General features: G+C 56.8%; 1 protein-coding gene across 1 annotated transcript; it reads left to right on the top strand.

Moving 5' to 3' along the window:
- The first annotated feature begins 141 nt into the window (after positions 1-141).
- Positions 142-19,796, top strand: DNMT3B (DNA methyltransferase 3 beta). Its single transcript, XM_085079097.1, has 21 exons — positions 142-245; positions 938-1,014; positions 1,395-1,671; positions 5,229-5,355; positions 6,052-6,158; positions 7,240-7,323; positions 7,796-7,963; positions 9,090-9,248; positions 9,992-10,099; positions 10,808-10,949; positions 11,281-11,409; positions 11,804-11,848; positions 12,196-12,275; positions 12,566-12,678; positions 13,059-13,242; positions 13,480-13,564; positions 14,031-14,269; positions 14,428-14,518; positions 14,733-14,881; positions 15,513-15,598; positions 16,743-19,796. The coding sequence occupies exons 3-21, from the start codon at positions 1,567-1,569 to the stop codon at positions 16,882-16,884; spliced, it is 2,343 nt and encodes a 780-aa protein (XP_084935223.1). The 5' UTR covers positions 142-245; positions 938-1,014; positions 1,395-1,566; the 3' UTR covers positions 16,885-19,796.
- The last annotated feature ends 428 nt before the right edge of the window (positions 19,797-20,224 follow it).

The raw sequence follows: 20,224 nt of genomic DNA on the forward strand, positions 1-20,224 counted from the left end.
GGCAATGCTGGACCCCGAGGGCTGCGCGCCCGATGGGGTTGGGGGGCCTGGCGGTGCGGGCCCCGCGCTCCCCTCCCCCGCCATGGGGCGGCGAAGGAGGAGGAGGAGGAGGAGGGGCTGCCCAGCACGGGCAGGGTTAAAGCGCCATGTAACCGGAGCGCGGGGCTGTCGGGGGCCGGCCGGAGCGCGGGCGGCGGTGAGTGGCGGCGCGGCCCCGCTGGACAGCGCGTCCCGCCGCGGCGCAGGTGAGCGCTGGATCGGGGGGACCCGAGGGTCCGAACCGGAGCCGTGGCACATCCTCGTGGGCGGCTTTGTTGTCCACGGCGGTGGCGGGGGACAATGAGGCGGGAGGGGAAGGCGGCACCGGGCGCACCGGAGCGAGGCGGCGGGAGCGCCCCGGCCGGTCTGGCGGCCCCGGTACCCGGTAACCGGGGACTGGCGGCTCTGCCCGGGGGACTCGGGCAGGGGACAGGGGGTGGCGGGCCCCGCCGCCACTTGTTGCCGGCGCTTGGCTCTGGGGCGCGTTGGGGAGATCGCTGCTCCCGCAGCCTCGGGCATGGTCCCATAAGTCCCCCTGGTCCCGCCCACCTCTCCGGTCCCGTCGCAGCTTTCGGAGTTTCCCGCGGAGGCGCCGCGAGCCCCGGGGGCGCGTCCCGGGACTGTCACGGCGGGGCCGGGCAGGGGCTGAGCCAGAGGCTGCGGCGGCAGGGTCCCCTCGCTGGTACGGCGAGTGATGGCTGCGGGGCGGGGGTGGTTCGGGGGGCCCGGGGTCCCCCTGCCCGGCTCCGTCGTCCCGGGCAGCGCCGCCTCCAGGCCGGGGGCACCGTGGGGAGCTGCCGGGGGTACCGGGACACGGTGGCGCTGCTGCCCGGGCAGAACACCTTTGTTTGCGGCTCTCGGTCGGGGATCTGACAGCGCATCTTCCTTCTGTTGGCAGGAAAAGAGGCTCCCGGCGGCGCCTCGGGCGCGAAGCCTCACCGGGGCCGGGCCAGAGGGACGAGGTGGCCGGAGCAGGTATCGACCGGAGGGGTCTGCTGGCATCTGCCTCCTGCCCACCCCGGGGGGAGCCTCCGCGGAGGGGAGATCATTGGAGAATGAACTTCTTGTGCGTGGGGCACAAGCCCCGGGAAGCCTGGAGCGGGGAGCGGTGGTCCTGGGGCGAGTGGTGGTCCTGCACAGACCCTCCTCGGAACGGGATAGGGCAAGGAGGGGGTGGCTGGACCGTGCTGCCCTTGAGCAGGACTGGCCTTTCCTGCCTCAGTTTCCTAATTTTTAATAAACTGAGGAGGAGTGAGCCTGGGTATCCCAGTCCCACCTCTGGGGCTGCACGGGGCTGGGCGGGGGGCCATGGGGGCAGCGAGGTGTCATTGTCCTCTTTACCTTCTGTTGTGCAGGAGGAAGATGGAGCGGTGACGACTCCGGACAGAAGACCCTCCACTGCTGAGTGAGTGGCACTCACCTGTGCGCCAGAGCCCCCACAGCCCCCTAAATCTCCAGCCCTGCCCACAGCCCCCAGCTCCTGCCTGCAGGCAGCCCCTGCCCCACGCCGGGCGGGATCCCACCGGGATGAACATGGTAAAGAGCCCGGAGCAGCTGGAGCAGCGGTTGGTGGGGATGGTGGCTGTCCGGGAGACGTCTCCAGCCTGGTCTGCACTGGGAGAGGAGGGGCCGGTTTGTGTTTTGTTTCTTTTCTTCGCTTTGCTGCGAGGCAGCGGGGAGAGCCGGGGTGGGCGCCGAGGGCTGCGGGGGGAGCAGAGCCGGGGCAGGAGGAAACCGGGGGAAATGGAGGGAAGTGCTGGAGCGGGAGAGCGGAGAGGCCAGGCACAGGAAGCGGGCAGGGGGAGCCTGCCCTTCGCCCCCTGCCCTTCCCAGCGAGCACATCTGCGAAATCGGCGCCTTTCTTACGGAACTGCAAACCCAGCAACTCCTTTCTTCCCAGGATTAGAGGGAAATGTTCGGCTTGGGGAGACTTAAAGGCCATTAGTGTGCACCACAGTCCAGAGCCAGCCCGGCCATTAGGATCCTTTATTTCTTTTTGTTATTCAAACAGGACTTGGGCGATGGCTCCATCCCAGCCGTGGGTAAAGCTTCCCTCCAACCTTTTGATATGCATGCCCCTGTCTGGAGGCAAAGTCCGGCAACCTCCCCACCTCCTGGGGACATGCACCTGATAACAGGGCCGCCTGTTTTCCCAGCAAGGAAAACTGAAACCAGCCTGGGCCAGGCTGGAGGAGCAGCCCCGGGAGCAGGGGTAGGGGTCTAGTCCAGAGCATGGCCCAGCCAGGTGAGCCCTGCCTTCCCTGCCCACCCCGCCCTCTCTGCCAGATGAGCCCAGCCATCCTGCCCACTCTGCCTGCGCTGCCTGCTCCAGGGTGGCTGGCAAGCTTGGCCAGGCAGGGACCAGGATTCTCTCTAAGCAGTTAATACTGTGGCATGGTCTTTAACCAGTTTGGCAAATCTTAAAGAAACTGGTATTGCAAAATGAGGGCGGGCTGTGGAGTCAGCGGGTTCATTGTCTCCTCGGTGGGATTTGGCTGCAGGGCACGTCCTGGTCACCAGGCAGTGACGGGGCTGCCGCTGGTGCTGGGCTCTTGGGGAGCTTTCGGCAATGGAGCTGGAATTCTGCATTTTCTTCCTCCTGGGTTCTCCTCTGAGCGCATGACTGTGGAGCGCCCGGTGTGTTTGCAGGGCGCTGGGCAATGCAAATACTGCAGGGCTGGTCTCCCGTGAGACAGCACATGTGAGGGCAGTGCTCTGTTTCTTATTATTTTCGTAATGCCCTGAGTGCACATGTTGGTGTGTTTCTATGAGGGGAGGCGAGGACAAAGAGCCGAGCCTTCCTCCCGGGCAGGAGGGGGTGAGCTTGAGAGGACGTGGCTCCTGCAGGGGACCCTGGGTGGTCGGTGGGCAGCAGGATGGGCTTGTGTGGCTTCAGCACTTGGTGCAAACAGCAGGAGAAGAGATGGGAATTGCAGTCCTGCTGCATAGGTGTGGGATTTTGAGAAAGTAAAAGTTTTAACGAGCAGTTTGGGTCGTGGTGTGCTGTTCCCTTTCCCGTCAGAGGATGGTGATGGGATGTCCTCGAGTGATCCTGGGTGGTGCAGCTGGAGAAAGGCATGGAGCAAGCATGGAGCTGATGTGCCTGTGCTCATGGCAGGGCTTGTGGCTGGTGCCACAGACCTGCACAGCTGTGACCTGTGAGTCTCTGCTCTGTCAGGGAGCTGTTCTTTCCAAAGGGATAGCCCTTTTTTCCCACTTTATAGCTGGAATAAAGACAACATGGGAGCTCCTTAAGTACGTGGCAAAGCTGAGCATGGTGCATTGGGTTCTTAGTCACAGCTGTGTCCTTGGGGAGACCTGGTCACTGTGTCACCTTACCCCTTCACCTCCCCAGTGCTGGGCTGGCAGGACACCCTTACCTGGTGTGCTGGACCACAAGGGAGTCTTGGGGCTGAGAAAGGAAAAGCCATTTCGAGGCGCAAGTTTTAACTTCCTGGACTCAGGTTCCTGCCAAAGGAGTGAATGCAGATGTCCTTGGAGGGTCCCAGTGGAGTTTTGGGGGTGCAGATGTTTGGGAAGGCTGGGAGGTGGCCTTGCCTGCTCCTGTCCTCCCTGAATCTTACCTGCCTCATGCTGCTCCATCTGCTTGTCCTGTCTGGGTCAGAACATCCTCATACTGGGACAGCAGCATGCCTTGCATTTCCCTGTAGGGATTCCAAAGGGAGATTCACTTTTTTCGGTGAGTTTGGGTGGCAGCATTGCTGCCAGTCATGACTGCTGCTGCTCTGCAGCATCGTGGGCTGAGGAGGGGGAGCAGGCCAGGAGGAGCTGACCCTGATCTGGCTGTGCTGCACCGTGGTGGATTGCTGCATCCTGGAGCATCCAGAGCCGTGTGGGACCATCTGCCTGGGCCGGGGGCAGGCGGCGAGTCTGGGCAGCTCCCAGGAATTGTTTGCTGGGTCTGGAGCAGATGTGCTGCAGCAGTGGGATTTCTGCACACACAGCTGTGGGGGTTATGCAGTGTCTGGTGCCGTTTCTCTCCTCCCTTTGTCGAGGAGGAGGCAGGACGTGCAGTGGGGTCTCTGCCTGTAGAGGTGGGCGCCGGACACCTGTTTTCCTTCGTGTTTAAGTGTTACCAGGTTTTTAACTCTGCCCTCTGCATCCAAAACATCAGACTCCAACTGGTCTTTGTTCGCCAGAGGTGCTGACAGATAATTTCAAAGCAGAAATCTCAATTGTAAGCCAGTGGTTGGAGGCGATGCAGAGTAAGAGTGACACAGAAGGGGAGGTGGGCTGGAGCTGGGGTCTCTCTGGGGCTCAGAAGGGTGTTGCTTTGGCTTCCTGACAGGACTGTAGGTGGTCAAAACCTGCAAGCTCCTCAGCTCTTGGGTTACGTGCTGCTAAAATGACTGTGCTGCTGAAGGGGCAAGTTGCAGCACAGACCCATAGCCCAGCAATGAGGCAGCATCGTTCATGGTGTCTGGGTGCCTCTGGGAGAGCTGGGAGCTTCCACCTCAGAAAACAGGATCCAGGGAGGGCACCCAAAGGAAGGCAACAGGCAAGGCAAGCCTCAACTCTGCAGGGGGATGCTAGGACAGGGGATGCTGGTGTGCTGCGGCCCCCTGCTCTGCCCCTTCGCCCTGGGGCAAGGGAGCTGAGGCCAGGAGAGGGGGGCAGGAGGAGTTTTCTCCCTCCAGGAGAGTTTAATGCAGACTCTAGGACTTTGCCCCCCATGGCGGGCTGCCTGCCTGTGCTGCAGCAGAACAGCCCACCCACCTTAGGCGTGCTGGGCAGCCAGAATACAGGGAGGCTGATGCCCCAGGGGTGGGCTGTCCCCTGGGGTGGGCTGTCCCTGATTTCTACAGGGTGGTCGGGAAGTGCAGCTCCTCTCCAGACAGGGTCTGTCAGCAAGCTGGGCAGGGCAGCTCTGAGCCCAGGAGCGCTCCGCAGTGTACAGATGTTGGGGAAAAACCTAGTGTTCCTAAGGACAGGTGGGTTGCATCTAGGGCCTCTGCTAGACGGAGCTGGTTGATCTTCCGGGCCACCACGTTTGTGGGGAGGTTATGTCTAAGTGCCCTTTACCTCCCAGGACCCTTAAATGCATCTCCAGTCAGACCCCTCTGCTAAGGGCATGGCGTGGAGGCTGGCTTGAGAAGCTCACTGTCTGCTTTGCCCTCCCTGGGGCTTCCTTGCATGGCTGAATTTCCTTTCCATTCTGGCTTCTACAGGCAACCATGAAAAAAGAAAAGAGCCATGGGCAGGATGAGACGGACTGTAGGGCGAAGCTGATCCTCATCAACGGGGACAATGCACCTGGTGTTGTGCTGGCGGCAAATGGGAAGCCCAGCACGCCAGGTAAGGATCACCACACTGCCCAGAGTGCTCCCAGGATGTGCAAGGATGCACAGGCTTGGGGATCTCACAGCCTCTGTCCCAGGGCCTTGCTGGGGGAAAAAGAGCTGTGGCTGTGGCTGGGGTCCCTCCATGTCTGTGCTGGGTTTCTGTGATCTGGCAGCACATCCAGACCATGGTGTGGTTGTGGAAATGGGTGCCATGCTGGGATGCTGGCTCTGCCCCTTGGTAGTTTAAACCCATAATGGAGTGAGGAAAGTGGGAGAGCCCCACCAGCCTGAGGGATGTCACTGATCTGAGGGGCTGCATCACTGCTCCTGGGATGCTCCAGCTGGGGTTCCCAAATCCCACCTACTCTAAATTACCTGGTGACAAGCCCTGAATAGCTGGCATGTAGCCTCCTTGTGCCCCATAGCTTTCAGGAACAAAGAAGTAGATAAGAAGGTCCCCACGCCTGCTGCTAATCCCTTCCAGTTTTGGGGACAGGTGGGTGATGTGGGGCTGTGGTGCCAGTGGTGCCACAGTGAGGAGCCCTGGGGACACCACTTTCCTCTGCTTCCAGCCACGTTTCTCTGAGATGAGCTTTTGGTATCACAAAATTGTAATGTGCTGCTGGGAGCAGAGGGAGGCTGGGGCATGCAGGGACATGGCCAGGAGGGCTTGCAGAGCCTGAGGCTGCTCTTTCTTGTCCTTGCACAGATCCTGGGGGCCTGGGGCTGCCATCCCTGAAGAAGGAGAAGGACAGCAATGGAGACCTCTCCAAAGAGGACCTGGCCTGGTCACTCGATTTGGCATCAGCACAGAAGGTAATTAAACACCTAGGGTTCTTTTGGGGGGCTGTCTATGGGGGGTGTCTGGTGCCAGGATCCTCTTCTCTTCCCCTCTGAGCTTCTCTTGTGCTCAGTGCCAGGGGAAGAATCCAGTGATGGATGCAATACTCTCCAGTGTAATATTTTAATTTTAAAATTCCTGCTTCTCATGATACCGCAGCAGTAGGAGAGGGTGGGATGCAGTGCTGCCCGTTACATGTTGCAGCAGCCTAATAATTATTATGCTGATATTTTCTCTAAAAGTCTTGGCTGTATTGATGGACTTGTTGCCTCCCTGGGGGTGGGCTGCTTTTAGCTGCTGTGGGGCTGGACCCCAGTTTCACCCACCCTCTTTTGTTGACTGGGTTGACAAACCTCCAGGGTCTGGAAGCATTTTTGCCTTCTGGCTTTATTGTTTTGAGTTAGAAATAAAACCCAAGATTGGAGATCTGCCTGAGATGAGGCAGCTTCCAAAAGAAAGAGCCATAAATCTGGTGGGTGCAAATTCAGCTTTCCTGCTATGTTTGGTTTGGAGGTTCTTTACTGCAAAATCCAATCTAATTTTGAACCTCTGTTATGCTGGGTGCAGGAAACATGTCTGGGCTGGATTGTAACTGATCACCAGGAAGAGGCTGCCCTGGGTGCTGTGGGAAGGGACACTCATAGGAGTGTGAGAGCATCCAGGGTGTGTGAGTGGGTCCCTGCCTGGGACGGGTGCCGTGCCAGAGTCTGTGGTTCTCCTGGCATCCCAGTCCTCTCAGCTATGGCTCCTGCTCTCTCTATCATGCTGGGTGCAGTGAGTGTCAGCAATGGGGCTCCTGAGCCCTGCAGAGATGCTGTGGAGCAGAAAGTTGTCCAGAGAGGCTCAGCACAAGGTGCCTTTAGTAGCCATATGCCTCCTCATCTTCCTCAGGACACTGCCCATGGCACTCAGCCCCATGAGGCACAGACTGTCCATGTCCCTGCGTTGGGGAGGGCACCATGCCATGGCCTGTTCTGGAGGCAGGCACAGCCCCAGGGCAGTGTTGGGTGGGAGAACAGCCTCAGGCAGAAGCCCACAGTCCACCTCATGTTGCAGGCAGGGCGGAGCCGGCACGAGATGAGGATCAAGGCACCACTACGCAGTGTGGAGACTCTCAGGGACCTGCCAACTCCCGTGCGGGTGAGGCAGGGCCAGGGCTTCCCTGGGGCTTTCCTGGGGCTCCAGAGACCTGCACTGCTGCTAGTCAAGTGTCTTCAGGCATGGTGCAGCCTTCCCGTGCCTCAGTTTTTCCTGTGAAGGGAATATGTGTTTGTTGTTTCTTGCCCCTGCTGTGAACAGGGTGTCCCAAATCCCTGGGGTGGATTTGGGACAGGAAAATGGGAGAGGGCAGTGGTGCACCCTTTGCTCTGGGTTTGGCAAGTTGAAGCAGAGCAGTTCTCTTGAAGATGCCCCCATTAAGGGCTCTCCTCTCTATTCATGGCTGCAGTAGTGCCCTCACTCCCTGGTTCCCTCTCTCCGATCCTGACTGTAGGGCTGAGGGATGGTGCAGGGCTGGAGGGTGATGTGGGGTTGGGGGGCGATGTGGGGCAGGTCTCTGCTCTCCCTACCCCTCTCCCTGTTGCACTCACACTCCTCTCCCTCCCCCATGCAGAGCTCCAGGCGCCGCTCAGCCATGTCCACACCAGTGACCATCGACCTTACAGAAGAGGATTCCCAGGACTCATCCCGGAGCAGCAGCACACTCTCTGGCAGCAGCTCCCAGGAGGGGCAGAATGGCTCTGAGGACTCAGAAAGCAGAGACATGGCGCTGGAATACCAGGTACAGAGGAGCTGAACTCTGCTCCTGCACCCAGGATGATTCAGGGATGAACCTCTGTGGCTTGTTCCAAAACAAGCTGGAAACAAACCTCAGTGCTGTTCCTCTTGCCCACCCTTCCCTGGGTGCCTGGGGTGTGGTGGTGCTGGGCTGTCTCCATCCCATCAGGCTTGCATGCTTTGGGGACCAGCCCTGCCAAGCTGCCACTGGTGCCACACGTGGGCCCGCCGAGACACGCATGCGTGTGGCGTGTGCCGTGCCCTGCTGAGACAGGCAGTTGCATGTGCAGAAAACATTTCTGTCGGGGATGCTGGAGAGAAATGAAGCTGCTGGGGCTGCAGAGCGAGATTTGGTGCCTGCGGGCCGCAGGGCAGGGCCCCAGACTTGCAGGAATTGGGCAATTGCATCTTGCTGCATAATTAAGTACCTAATTGCAGAACAAAGCTGGGAAGGAGGGCTCTGCAGGCAGAGAGGTGACTTTGCTCTGTGTGGCATGCCTTGCTGTGCACAGCTCCCAGCATGGCTTGTGACAGGTCACACCAAAATTCTTGTCTCTTCTTTCTCACTGTTTTTGCTCTGCCCCATTTCCTGCTTGCCCCAGTGGGGACAAGAGGAGGGTAGGTGGGTGTCCTCTCCCTGGGGTGCAGCCACACAGGCTGAGCTGTGAGCCTTGTGAAGGTGCTGCACTGTGCCAAGGAGGATCCTCATCTGCTCAGGGCACCCAGGGAACAACCTTGGTGCAAGGCTCCCTGGTGTTTGCAGAGACCCTGGGAGGGCAGGCAGGAGTGGACATGCTCAGGGCCTGGTGCCAGCAGGGCTGTGCAGGACGGAGCATGTACCATGCCATGTGCCAGGCACGGGCTCAGCGTGGGACTGGCACACACAGGCCTCCCCACCAAGCTTCAGCATGGATCAGGGCTGGGATCCAGCATTGCTGGGCAAGACTTGGCCCTGTGCTTGAGGTGGGGGGGGTGCAGCTTGTGTAGATCACTGCACAGAGGTCCATATGTGACACACGTGGTGACACACCAGAGCTGTCCCCTGTGCTCCAGGGTTCTCCTGCACAGCTGCCCAGATAAAATGGGGAGTTTGTGCTTTTGCCTGATCTGTTGTCTTCTTTTGCTTTCAGGATGGGAAGGATTTTGGAATTGGGGAGCTAGTCTGGGGAAAAATCAAAGGATTTTGCTGGTGGCCTGCCATCGTTGTCTCCCACAAAGCCACAGCCAAGCGCCAGGCAGTCTCGGGCATGCGGTGGGTGCAGTGGTTCGGAGACGGGAAGTTTTCCGAGGTAAGCCTGCTGCCCAGCCCAAAAACCCCTCTCCTGCACACTTCTGCCCCGCTCCTGGGGTGATCTGTAAGGGCGTGTGAGCTCCTGCATCCTCCCTGGCCTCCCCTCCCAGTGTTCAGCTTAGCCAGGCCCTGGCAGCTTGTTATGGCTCTGGTGTCTGTGACTGGCTACTGTAGGTTCATGACAGCATCCAGAAATGGGGACATCTACCTGGCCACTTCTCAGGGTTTTGTCCATGCTCCAGGGCTGTCCCTGTCACCCTCTGCCCAGTGAGGGATGTCCCCTCAGAGCCCCATCACCCTCACAGAATCAGAGTATCCTGAGTTAGAAAGGACCCATGAGGATCATTGAGTCACACTCCTCCCTGCACAGGACAACCCCAAAATCCCACCATGTGCCCAATAGTGTTGTCCAAACACTCCTTGCTTCTGTCAGGCTGGTGCCACGACCACTTCCCTGGGAAGCCTGTTCCAGTGCCTGACCATGAACCTAATACCCAAGGAGGATATCCAACCCCTCCCATGCTGCAGGCAGGAGGGAGGAAGTGCTGTGCTGGTGTCACACCAGCAGTGCCAGCAGAGGGTGCAACCCACCCGTCCTTGTCACGCTGCTGCTTTTGGCAAAGCTGCCACTGGGCTTCCTCGTGTGGCTGCTGTGCCAGAGCCAGGGACCACAGTGCTGGGGGAATATGGCTGAGCAGGGCATTCCCATCTCACTGGTGACATCTTGGTGCTCTCTCCCAGGTTTCTGCAGACAAACTGGTGGGACTGATGGCTTTTAGGCAGCATTTCAATTACTCCACGTTCAACAAGCTGGTGTCCTATCGCCGTGCCATTTTTCATGCCCTGGAGGTAACTGCTGGGGGAGGGTGGGTGGGTAAGGTGCCAGCTGAACCCTTTGGGTTTGGGGGGGCAGCAGGATGTGGTGCAGGAAAGGCCACCTTTCTCTGCTGAGATTATCTCCAAGTGCAGGTGTGGGGCCAAACTCTGTCCTGAGGCTTTAGAGGTAAATGCTGCTGCTCCAGGGTTTCATTGCTCCTGAACCCCAGACCAGTCTCCCTGTGAGGGCTTGGATATGGCAACATCATGGCAGCAGGGCAGTGCCAGGCTGGCCAGAGGTGTCCTGGGTCAGTGTGGGGTGCTCTTTGGAGTCAGTGCTGGTGCTAAGCACCTGTGAATTTAATCCCCATCCAAGGGATGCATCCCATGTTAGGATAGGGGGCTGCAGACCCACAGGCACCTCTTCTGCTCTTTCTTCCTGTCCCTTGCCAGGGAGCAGATTCTGGGCAAGAGCTGGGGCTGGGCTGTCCCTGTTCCTCACTCAGCTGGGGCAGGTGGAGGACAGATGGGCTCATTGCAGGGATAGAGGCACCAGAGCATGGCCAAGGGCACACCTAGTGTGGGAATCTGTCAGCTGCTGCTATCCTGGGGCAGCCAAGCCCTGCACACATGTGTGTGTCGGGTGGGGAGGGGGTCTGGAGCTGTGGCCCTGGCAGGCGGTGGCTGCTCCTCAGACAGCGACCACCCTGTCACCCTGTCCCCTCTGCCCATCCTCCTCAGGTTGCCCGGAGCCGGTCGGGGAAGACGTTTACAACTAGCCCCAGGGAGTCGCTGGAGGAGCAGCTGAAGCCCATGATCGACTGGGCAATCACTGGCTTCAAACCCCTGGGACTCAAGGGACTGCGGCCACCCAAAGGCTCAGGTGAGGTGGTGGCATCAGCTGAAGTGGGGCTGGCAGGGGCAGTGGCCACTGGGGGCTGTCCCAGGCTGAGCTTGCTCACTCTGTGCCGTGGCCATGCCAGTCCAGTCCCAAGGTGGACTCCTCACTGCGTCCCCCACAGTGACATTGTGTAAAACTGGGCCAAAGCACCCTCCAAGCCCTTACCCCATGGAAATCAGATCTGGCTGAGCCTTGTGCCATGTGGGGACACCTGGGTGGCCAGGAAGGGTCCTGCTGTGGCTGGGGTGGGACCTGGCAGATGTCCCCATGTGCCCTGGAGGCTTGTCCGTAAGAAGCTGCCTTTTCCCTGCAGAGAATGGGGTGCTGAGGAATGGGACAGAGGAGGTGGTGTCTGTTGAACAGTGTCCCCCCACCAAGAGGCTGAGGCCCTACCCCTGCAACAGCAGCAAGGAGCAGCGTGTGGAAGGGGACCAGACCCGAGGTAACCAGCAGAGAGCTGGGGAGTGGCTTGGCCTGGGCCAAGAAAACACTGGGAGAACATTCTGGGAAGGAGCTTGGCTCTCCCCAGGGACCATGAACTTTGTTCCTGAAGATAAAAGCTTTTGTGGTCCCATGATGGTCACTTGTGCCTTACAAGACACCAGCAAACCCAACTGCAAGACATGGGGCCCCACTAGTAGCTCAGCTTAGACAATGACCATGGTCCATGAGCTCTAATATCTCCATCAGTGAAAGGATGTGGGTTTTGCACCAAAATCTCACAGCAAAGCTGGAGCAGTTCTAATGCAAGAAATAAGGCACCTCTAAGCAGAGTGCATTTAGACTTTGTTACACAAGGAATGATAACTTTTTTTTTTTTTTTTAATTTTATAAAGGGCAAATGGTTTCCAGCGTTACAAACAACAGTGGGAAGCTGGAAGGTAATTTCTGGGTCTGTCTCTCTTGGGAAGAGGTGTGTGGTGATGAGGGTGCTGGCTGACAGTGCTCAGCAAGGGTCACAGATCCCTTTTCAACTGCACCATATAGGAGGGAGGAAAATGCTGTGACTGCAGGGTGCTGAGGGGGACAGGGTGCTGTGTGGATCCTCCATGGGGGAGCCACAGCTTCATGTGAACACAGTTCAAAGAGCAGGCCCTGTTTGCATGCAGTTCTGAGGGCAGGCTTCATCCAGACAGTTCCAAGGGGAGGCTCCAGCCTCTGCAGCTCGTGGTGGGGTGTAAGGGTCTCTGCCCTGCCCTGGGTGAGCACAGCTCTCTCTGTCCCACAGACAGCTGTTTGTCCTGTGGGAGGAAGAACCCAGCCACCTTCCACCCACTGTTCAAGGGGGGCCTCTGCCAGACATGCAGGGTAAGTTCTGCCATGCTGGGGCTGAGTGGGAGCCTGGGGTGGAGGATGGGGCTGGAGGATGGGGCTGGGGTCCAGCCAGTGCTGCTGGTACAGGGGGTGGCTGTGCCAGGTCCTGGCCATGCTGTGTCCCCCACAGGACTGTCACTTGGCATGTTTTCACCACCTGAAGCACCAAAGACATGCATCTCTGAGCTCTCAGCTTGTACTGGGAATAGTGCAAAGCTGTGTTCATCCTCTGAGCATGGCTCCTGATCCTCTGTCCTTCTTTTTCCTTGATGTCCTTTTGCTAGGATAGATTCCTGGAGTACTTCTACATGTATGATGAAGATGGGTATCAGTCCTACTGCACTGTCTGCTGTGCGGGCAAGGAGCTGCTGCTGTGCAGCAATGCCAGCTGCTGCAGGTGAGCCCCATGTCTCTGCTCCTGGGGCTGAGGCCCTGGCATCACTCCCAGGGAGCTGCAGGAAGCAGGGTCCTCCATAAGCCTGGACAGGTGCTGTGCTTCTCCCCAGTTGCCTGCCATGCAGCATATCCCAGCACAGCCAGCCTGTCCCTACTGAGCCAGGCAGCACCTGAATAAGCCCTGTGGAGGTTGGCAGGAGATTTACCCATGCCTTGGTCACCAGCTTGTGTTTGCAGCCCTAATAAGCAGGGTACTGCCTGGAAAAATATCCTGTAAAATGGTGGGGTCTCTGGTGCATGGCAGGGGAGACTCCAGGAGAAGCTGGGGTGACCCAGAGGGGTTGCTGGGATGACAAGCACAAGCTGTTGTGGTTTGGGCAGGTGCTTCTGTGTGGAGTGTCTGGACGTGCTGGTGGGGCGAGGGACATCAGCCAGAGTAAAAGAGCAGGAGCCCTGGAACTGCTACATGTGCCAGCCTCAGCAGAGCCACGGCGTGCTGCAGCGTCGGCAGGACTGGAACACCCGCCTGCAGGACTTCTTCACCAGTGACAAGGGACAGGAATATGTAAGGGCTATGGGCAGGTAGCCCAGTGTGCTGGGATAGGGGGGAAGAGGGTCACTGGGGGCTGGGAAAGTGGCTTGGAATTCTTCTTTCCTCTACCTTGGTCTTGTTCATCCACGATCTCCAAGGATCACTCTTGGCCTTGCAGATGCTCTCTGGAGGCAGATGTGCTGCTTTCAGAGCCTCGTGGGGCAATGCAGCACTGCCAGGGCTGGGGTTTCATGGTTGTCTCCATTGCAGGCTGCACCCAAAATCTACCCCACAGTTCCTCCAGCGAAGAGGAGACCAATTCGAGTGCTCTCGTTGTTCGATGGGGTGGCAACAGGTAAGGCAGTAGGGAATCTGGCAGTTCTTAGCACTGGCAGTTCTTAGCACTGGCAGTTCTTAGCACTGGCAGTTCTTAGCACTGGGCATTGGGGATGAATCATTCCATGGCCTCAAACCTGTCTCTAAAAGCTTGGTGGGGAGGAGGAGGTAAAAGCAGCGAGATCATCAGAAGGGGGATGAGGGCAGGGTCTCCCTTTCCTGCTGGACAGAGCTGTGGAGGAGGGGTGGGATGGAGGAGAGGGCATGGGAGTTTTGCTCACAGAGGTGTTCTGTGCTGAGTGTGATCATGGGTGGCGCACTCCCCTGAGAAGCCAGAGCTGTGAGGACATCAGTAACCTGTAGTGCCTGAGGGCAACTGGTCAACTCAGCTCTGGCATTCCGATTTCTGGGAGCAAACCTGCCAGAATGGGTCAAAAAAAAGTTTGCTCAACCTGATGAAGTGCTGTTTGACTACACCCACCTAGGACATCCAGGAGCAGCCACATCGAGCGGTGCTGAGGAAGGAGACTTGGAGGCTAAAGAGAGCAGTGCCACCGCAGACCTCTGTCCGTTGGCAGGGTACACGGTGCTGAAGGACTTGGGCATCCAAGTGGAGAAGTACATTGCCTCAGAGATCTGTGAGAACCCCATAGCAGCAGGCACCGTGCGGCCCGAGGGCAACATCACCTATGTGCATGATGTCAGGAACATAACCAAGAGAAATGTGAGCTCTGCTTCTGTGGGAGCCTGAGGGATGTGGCACCATGGGGGCATGGGTGTCACCCCACCAGCTCTGGGACAGACTTGTCCCCTGCCCCATTGGGGAGGAGAGATCTGCTTCTGTGGCATCTCCTAATGGTCTGGTTTGTCTGTTCTCTGTAGATTGAGGAGTGGGGTCCTTTTGACCTGGTGATCGGTGGCACCCCCTGTGATGACCTCTCCCTTGTCAATCCAACTAGGAAGGCGCTGTTTGGTAAGGCTGCTTTGCCTCTGCTGGGCTGCGTGCCCAGGGATGTTCCTGGGGCATGGAGCCACCTAACAGCCCAGGGAAGTGGTTCAGCCCCAGGCTGTGTTGGTGATGGGTTATCTCCATACCCATCTTGGTGGTGAGGGCAGCCAGGCCCCCCAGCCCCACACCTCCTGTGCCCCAGCTGGTCCCAACCTGCTGCTCTGCTTTTTCCATGCAGAAGGAACCGGGAGGCTGTTCTTCGAGTTCTACCACCTGCTCAACTACGCCCGTCCCAAGGCGGGTGAGGAGCGGCCCTTCTTCTGGATGTTTGAGAATGTGGTGGCCATGAGGATCAACGACAAGAGGGACATTTCCCGGTTTCTGGAGGTAGGGATTGCTGACAGCTGTGGGAAAGGCTTTGGAGCAGGTGACGCTGGGCTGTGCAGGGTGTGCTGGGTGTGAGGGTCTGGCTATGGTTTCCTGTGGCCCTGATGCTGGAAAACCCCCTGCCTGGTGCACATGCCAAGGAATCAAGTTTAGTCTTGGCTCTGGATCCTCCCCTCTGGCTTTCATCGGGTCAAACCCAAGCACTAGTTCTCTAGGGGAGGGGTTTTACCAGCCTTGCAAAAAGCATCTGTTCCCAGCAATGTCTGTTATTTCTAGGGAGAGGGGGGTCAGGGACTGGGAAGGGATTTTAACTCTCTGGTAGCCAGGATGGGTTGTGGGTCAGCAGGGACCACTGGAGTAAAATCATCATTGAAGGCTTACAGTCCTGATCCTGGCCCAGGGGAACCAGCACTGAGCACCTTGTGACAGCTGTTGGCCATGGCTGTAACCTGGGAGCCCATGTGCCCACCCATGCTGTGCTCTGGTATGAAACAGGTTTGTGGGGGCTACATCATACTGTGGATTTGCTGAAGACTTAAGTCCCTGCAGTGCAGTGGGAAGGGCTGTCCATGCAGGAGAGAACCAAGCCAACATTTCCTCTAACTTCTATTTACCTCTGTTTGGCCCCCAGTGCAACCCAGTTATGATCGATGCAATCAAGATATCAGCTACCCATCGAGCTCGTTACTTCTGGGGCAACCTCCCAGGGATGGACAGGTAATCAATCAGTCTGCTGTCCTCTTGGATCTCTCACTGTAGTTTTGGTTTGTTTTGTAGTGCTTGTGTGCATTTTTTTGTCTCCCTGGCTCTAAGCCAGCTCCTGGGAGCAAGGAGCCACAGCTCCCACACGGGGCAGCTTCCCTGCAGTGATGTGCACATGATAATTAATGCACTTACTAATGAGCAGTAATGAGACTGCGGGGGAGAAGTGTAGCAGCATCCCCTGCCCTGTCTCTGAAGTTGGTGGAGGGAGGAATGATGGGGCTTGCACAGGATGCTGTGGTGGGCCTGGCTGGGGGTGCACACGTGGACTGGCTTTGGGGTAAGGCCCAGGCTGATGTAGGAGTGCCCTGGTCAGTGCCATGGTTGTGGGTTTGGGGAGCAGAGCTGAGCGGCCGCTGTGACTGTGGTGATGTGGGGGAGCTCACACTACAGCCAGCAGCTGCTGTGGCAAAGCATGAGTGCACCCTGCTCCAAATTTCACACCTCGTAGCACCCTGACTTTGTGGCAAAACACAACAGAAGGACTGGGAATAGATAAATCCAATTACAAGCAGTCTTGCACACCAAGTACTTGTGACAAAATCTGAAGTTTTGCACAGTGGATGCTTCTGGCCAGTAAATGCAAGACTGGGATTCAATAGTTTTCCCTGTTTGTATTTAAATTGCCAGTGTTTGTTGGAATTAACACTGACCTAAAGGCATTTGAAAGTAAAATAACAATTCCAAGCCTTTGTCATGTGAAATGGCTCTTGGACTTTCATCTGATTGTGAGGGAAGTGCCCAGCTCATGACTCAGAGCTACCCGGAGCTACTCAGTCCTATCTCCATGGAGTAGCCCGGGGCAATGCTAGCTGAGGTGCTGCTGAGCAGAGGCAGGCGGGATGCCCAGGCACAGGACTCTTCCAGGAGCCTTGCCAGAAAAAGCTACAAGGTGGGGGGCCCTGGGGATGGTGGGCAGGCACATCCAGACTGGTGGATGCTCAGGCCGTGTGGGGCTCCGATCATGCTGGAGAGCTGAATCTCCTTCCCATAAGAACCTCTGGATGCTCACTGTCTTTGGGTGGCCTGGGAGCAGTGCTGCCCAGAGAAAGAGGCTCCTGCTCTGCCTCACTCACCCTCTCCTGCCTCTGCTCCACAGGATCTTTGGCTTCCCCCTCCCCTACACGGATGTGTCCAACATCAGCCGTGGGGCTCGCCAGAAGCTGCTGGGGGGATCGTGGAACGTCCCTGTCATCCGGCACCTCTTCTCCCCACTCAAGGATTACTTTGCCTGTGAATAGCAAGTGGAGCATCCCTCGTCTCTCTGGTAAAGATGCTCGGCGCTGCTGCTGTGCTGGGAGAGGGACGGGCGTGGCCTCGGGACTGCCATGGCCCCATCCCTCCCCAGCCACGTGCCGCGGGATGGCAGCCTGGCCCTGTCTGGAGAGCCGAGGAATGTCTGTAACCAAAGAACCTGGCAGGGTAACTTCTTTAAAGGGACTAACAGTGATACGTAGGAAATGATGGACAAAGCTTTAATTATCCAGCACACGAAGCTCTATGCATCACTGATGAGATTCCTCCAGAGCATTAACTATTCTGGTTTAGCCTGGAGCTGGGAAGTCACCACTTGCTGAGCAGCCAGTGTGCAGGCAACTGCTGGGGAGCTGCAGGCAAACCTGAACTACAGTAAATTAATGCTTTTCCTAAACAAACAAAACCTCTTGAAGCAACTGCCAAAAACCCCCAAACTGTAGCAGCAGGTGTACGGGACCCTGCTCAGGTTACACACTGAACACAGGATCATACAGAAACCAAATCTTTATTTGTTTTTATTTTTTTTTTATAAAACTTAATTTTGTTGTTTTAACGTCTATTGCTGCTTTAAGGCATTACATAAGAATGTGGAGATTCCTAGACCTGAATGTAGCTGAAACTGAACTGTGAGGTGATAGAATTACTTTTCTAGCTAGAATTACAGAAATATTGTTTTTTATGTTTGGTTGTAGTTTACAGATATTCACTACTTCCTTTTTAAAGCATCTAAAACCTTTCCTTACATTTTAAAATCCTGCTGAATGGTTTGAATGCTTACACAGTAACTGGAGCAGGGAGGATTTGGGCTCCAGTGTCTGTAAAGGAAAATGTTCTTGGAGCATCTATTTCCCAAATGAATGTGGCATGTCAGCAGGAAGGACAGCATAGTGGTCAGTGGCACCCTCAAATTTCAGCCCCCCAAGTGTCATTAGGATGTCTCAGACCCAAGCAGGGCAGGTGGCAGGGTGTTCTTTCCAGGGAAAATCCCCCCTAATCCCCATGGATGCACAGACCAGGAGCACAGCACTGCTCTTGCCTGTGCCCATCCCATGCTGTGCACAGGGAAAATGAGACAGCAAGGTAGGAAAGCACTGCCACTGCTGGGGATTTTTGGGGTTCTGCAGGCAGGGGCTGGGCTGTACCTCTCCTCCCCTGTGTTCCCATCTTCCTGTGCATCCGTGTGCACAGAGGTGGGATGCTGCTGGTGCTTGTGTGCCCAGCCCCAGCCTGGCAGTGCCCTGGGGGCTCCTGGGGCTGTACCTCCAAACCTGGAGCTCCTGCAGCCACCACTGTGCTGACTTTTAAATACCCTCCTCTACTCCCCAGCTTTGCCAGAGTGATGATCCCACTGTCCATGAAGTCCTGGGCATTCTGAGCCTGTGGCCACCGGGAAAGCATGGGTGTCTATGTCCATTTCTGCCAGGTTTTCCTAGCCATTGGGCTACTGTCTCAGCAGGCATCTCTGGGGATTCTGAATTCCAATGCACATTTCAATGCACTGATCAACTCCCCCCTTGGTCCCTCTGTCCTCCCCTTCCTCTGCTGTTCACCTGTCACCTGGGTCTGGAAGAGCCCTTGGGCACCTTCTCAAAATTATTTGGGTTTAAACCACGGTCCAACCCTCCACCCAATGGATGCCAGGCTGCCTTGCTGTCTTGCAAGGTCCTGTACAGCATCACTGGGAAGAGCTTCTCTCCCAGCTCCTTCTACCTCTCTGGCACCCCAGTCCTGGTGGTGGAGGACAGCAGCCTCCCATTTTCCACCCTTGTGTGCAGTTTTCCATCCCAGCTCTGAGGACCATCTTCTCTTGGTCTCCAATCGGAGGCTGTGCTTGGGAATGGACAGCAAGGGAAGCCCAGGTAGTTTAAAGGCTTTTTCCTGTTTTAACCTGGAGATTCTTCTTTAGAGAGAACTCCTTAGGGCTTTATTCTCGGTGACTTGTTCAAGCCACATGCCTTAGTTAAGAAAACGCTGGAGAAAGCCAAGCAGGCTGGTCCACATTACTGCTGGCACCTCCAGTGCTTGACAAGTGCTTGGGGACATGTAGCACCCTCTTGTCACCAGCCCCTGGAGTGCAAAGATGGCAGGGTAGGTTCTGTGCGTGGTGGAGGTGTTTGGGAAGCCTTGGCATCACCAGCGCTGCACCAGCTGGTTTTGGACCCCTTGCCAACCTGTGATCCTTGTGTCCAGCTGGACCCCAGCCACAACACTAATTCCTCATCCCAGCTCCTTGCAGCCCCTGTTTTGACCCCAGCATGGGGCCTTGGGGTGAACAGCCCCGCAGGGCAGGGGCTCAGGGTGACAGCTGTCCCCTGGTCAGATGGGTTTGATTTTCCCAAACTGGGCGAACATGTGCCCTCCACTCCATGGCATCCCTGATCTTAGACTCCAGATCTCACATCCTTTCCTATCTGATCAAAAGGAAAACAAATAGATGAGGGGAAAAAAAAAGGACTTGGAGAAAGTAAACAAAGATAAAAGAGGAATGAGAATTGTCTTGGCATTAAGCTCACTTGATGAGAATTGTAGTAGACAAGTCTTCCTTGAAATGTTTTTCCCTGTAAGAGCTGCCTTTTATTATGAGTTTATAAAATGTTGTTAAGGGAGGGGGAATCTCAGAAATTCCTTTTTAATTCGTTTTAAAGGTTTCTAACTCTCCCTGGTGCTATTTTTTTAGGTTAAGGATTTTTAATGTTGAACATATTGCGGGTTTTTATACAATCTTTAAAAAATGAGAGAAATGTATCTTTTCTAACACGTTTCATATTTTTTGTATCTGGAGTGTGGAAACTCACAACTCTGCCTTGTTCACATGATTTCACTGGTTTCCATGTGGGAAAAACCACGTTGACGGTTTACTGTTTATCATGTCTGATTAAAAATGAGTATTTCTGTATGGCTGGACAGTCTTATTGGGTAAATGGAGGGAGTTCACAGTGGGAGGAGTGGCACAGCCAGGGAGCCGAGCTGCTTCTTTCCTGCTGCCGCTGAGATGACACCGGTGACACCGAGGTGGTTGGTGTGGCAGTGCCAGGAGGGCTGGAGCCGTGATGGGAGTTCGGGGCCGGGCTGTGCCCGGAGGTTCAGGGTGGGGCTGAGCCGGGGGTCTTGTCCCGGCTGTTCCGGGGGTTCGGGGCCGGGCTGTGCCCGGGGGTTCGAGGCTGGGCTGTGCCGGGGTCAGGCCGGGCTGTGCCCAGGGGTTCGAGGCTGGGCTGTGCCGGGGTCAGGCCGGGCTGTGCCGGGGTCAGGCCGGGCTGTGCCGGGGTTCGGGGCCGGGCTGTGCCGGGGTCAGGCCGGGCTGTGCCGGGGTCAGGCTTGCCGTCC

The sequence above is a fragment of the Lichenostomus cassidix genome, chromosome 20 (assembly GCF_008360975.1).
Source record: "Lichenostomus cassidix isolate B80296 chromosome 20, HeHo_3.0, whole genome shotgun sequence".
Taxonomy (NCBI): domain Eukaryota; kingdom Metazoa; phylum Chordata; class Aves; order Passeriformes; family Meliphagidae; genus Lichenostomus; species Lichenostomus cassidix.

Excerpts from the sequence above, each read along its gene's own strand:
- DNMT3B (XM_085079097.1), top strand. The coding sequence starts at position 1,567 with ATGAACATGGTAAAGAGCCCGGAGCAGCTGGAGCAGCGGTTGGTGGGG. Across the intron at positions 1,672-5,228 it reads CACTGGGAGAGGAGGGGCCG|GCAACCATGAAAAAAGAAAA; the intron begins GTTTGTGTTTTG and ends TGGCTTCTACAG. Across the intron at positions 12,679-13,058 it reads AGCAATGCCAGCTGCTGCAG|GTGCTTCTGTGTGGAGTGTC; the intron begins GTGAGCCCCATG and ends TGGTTTGGGCAG.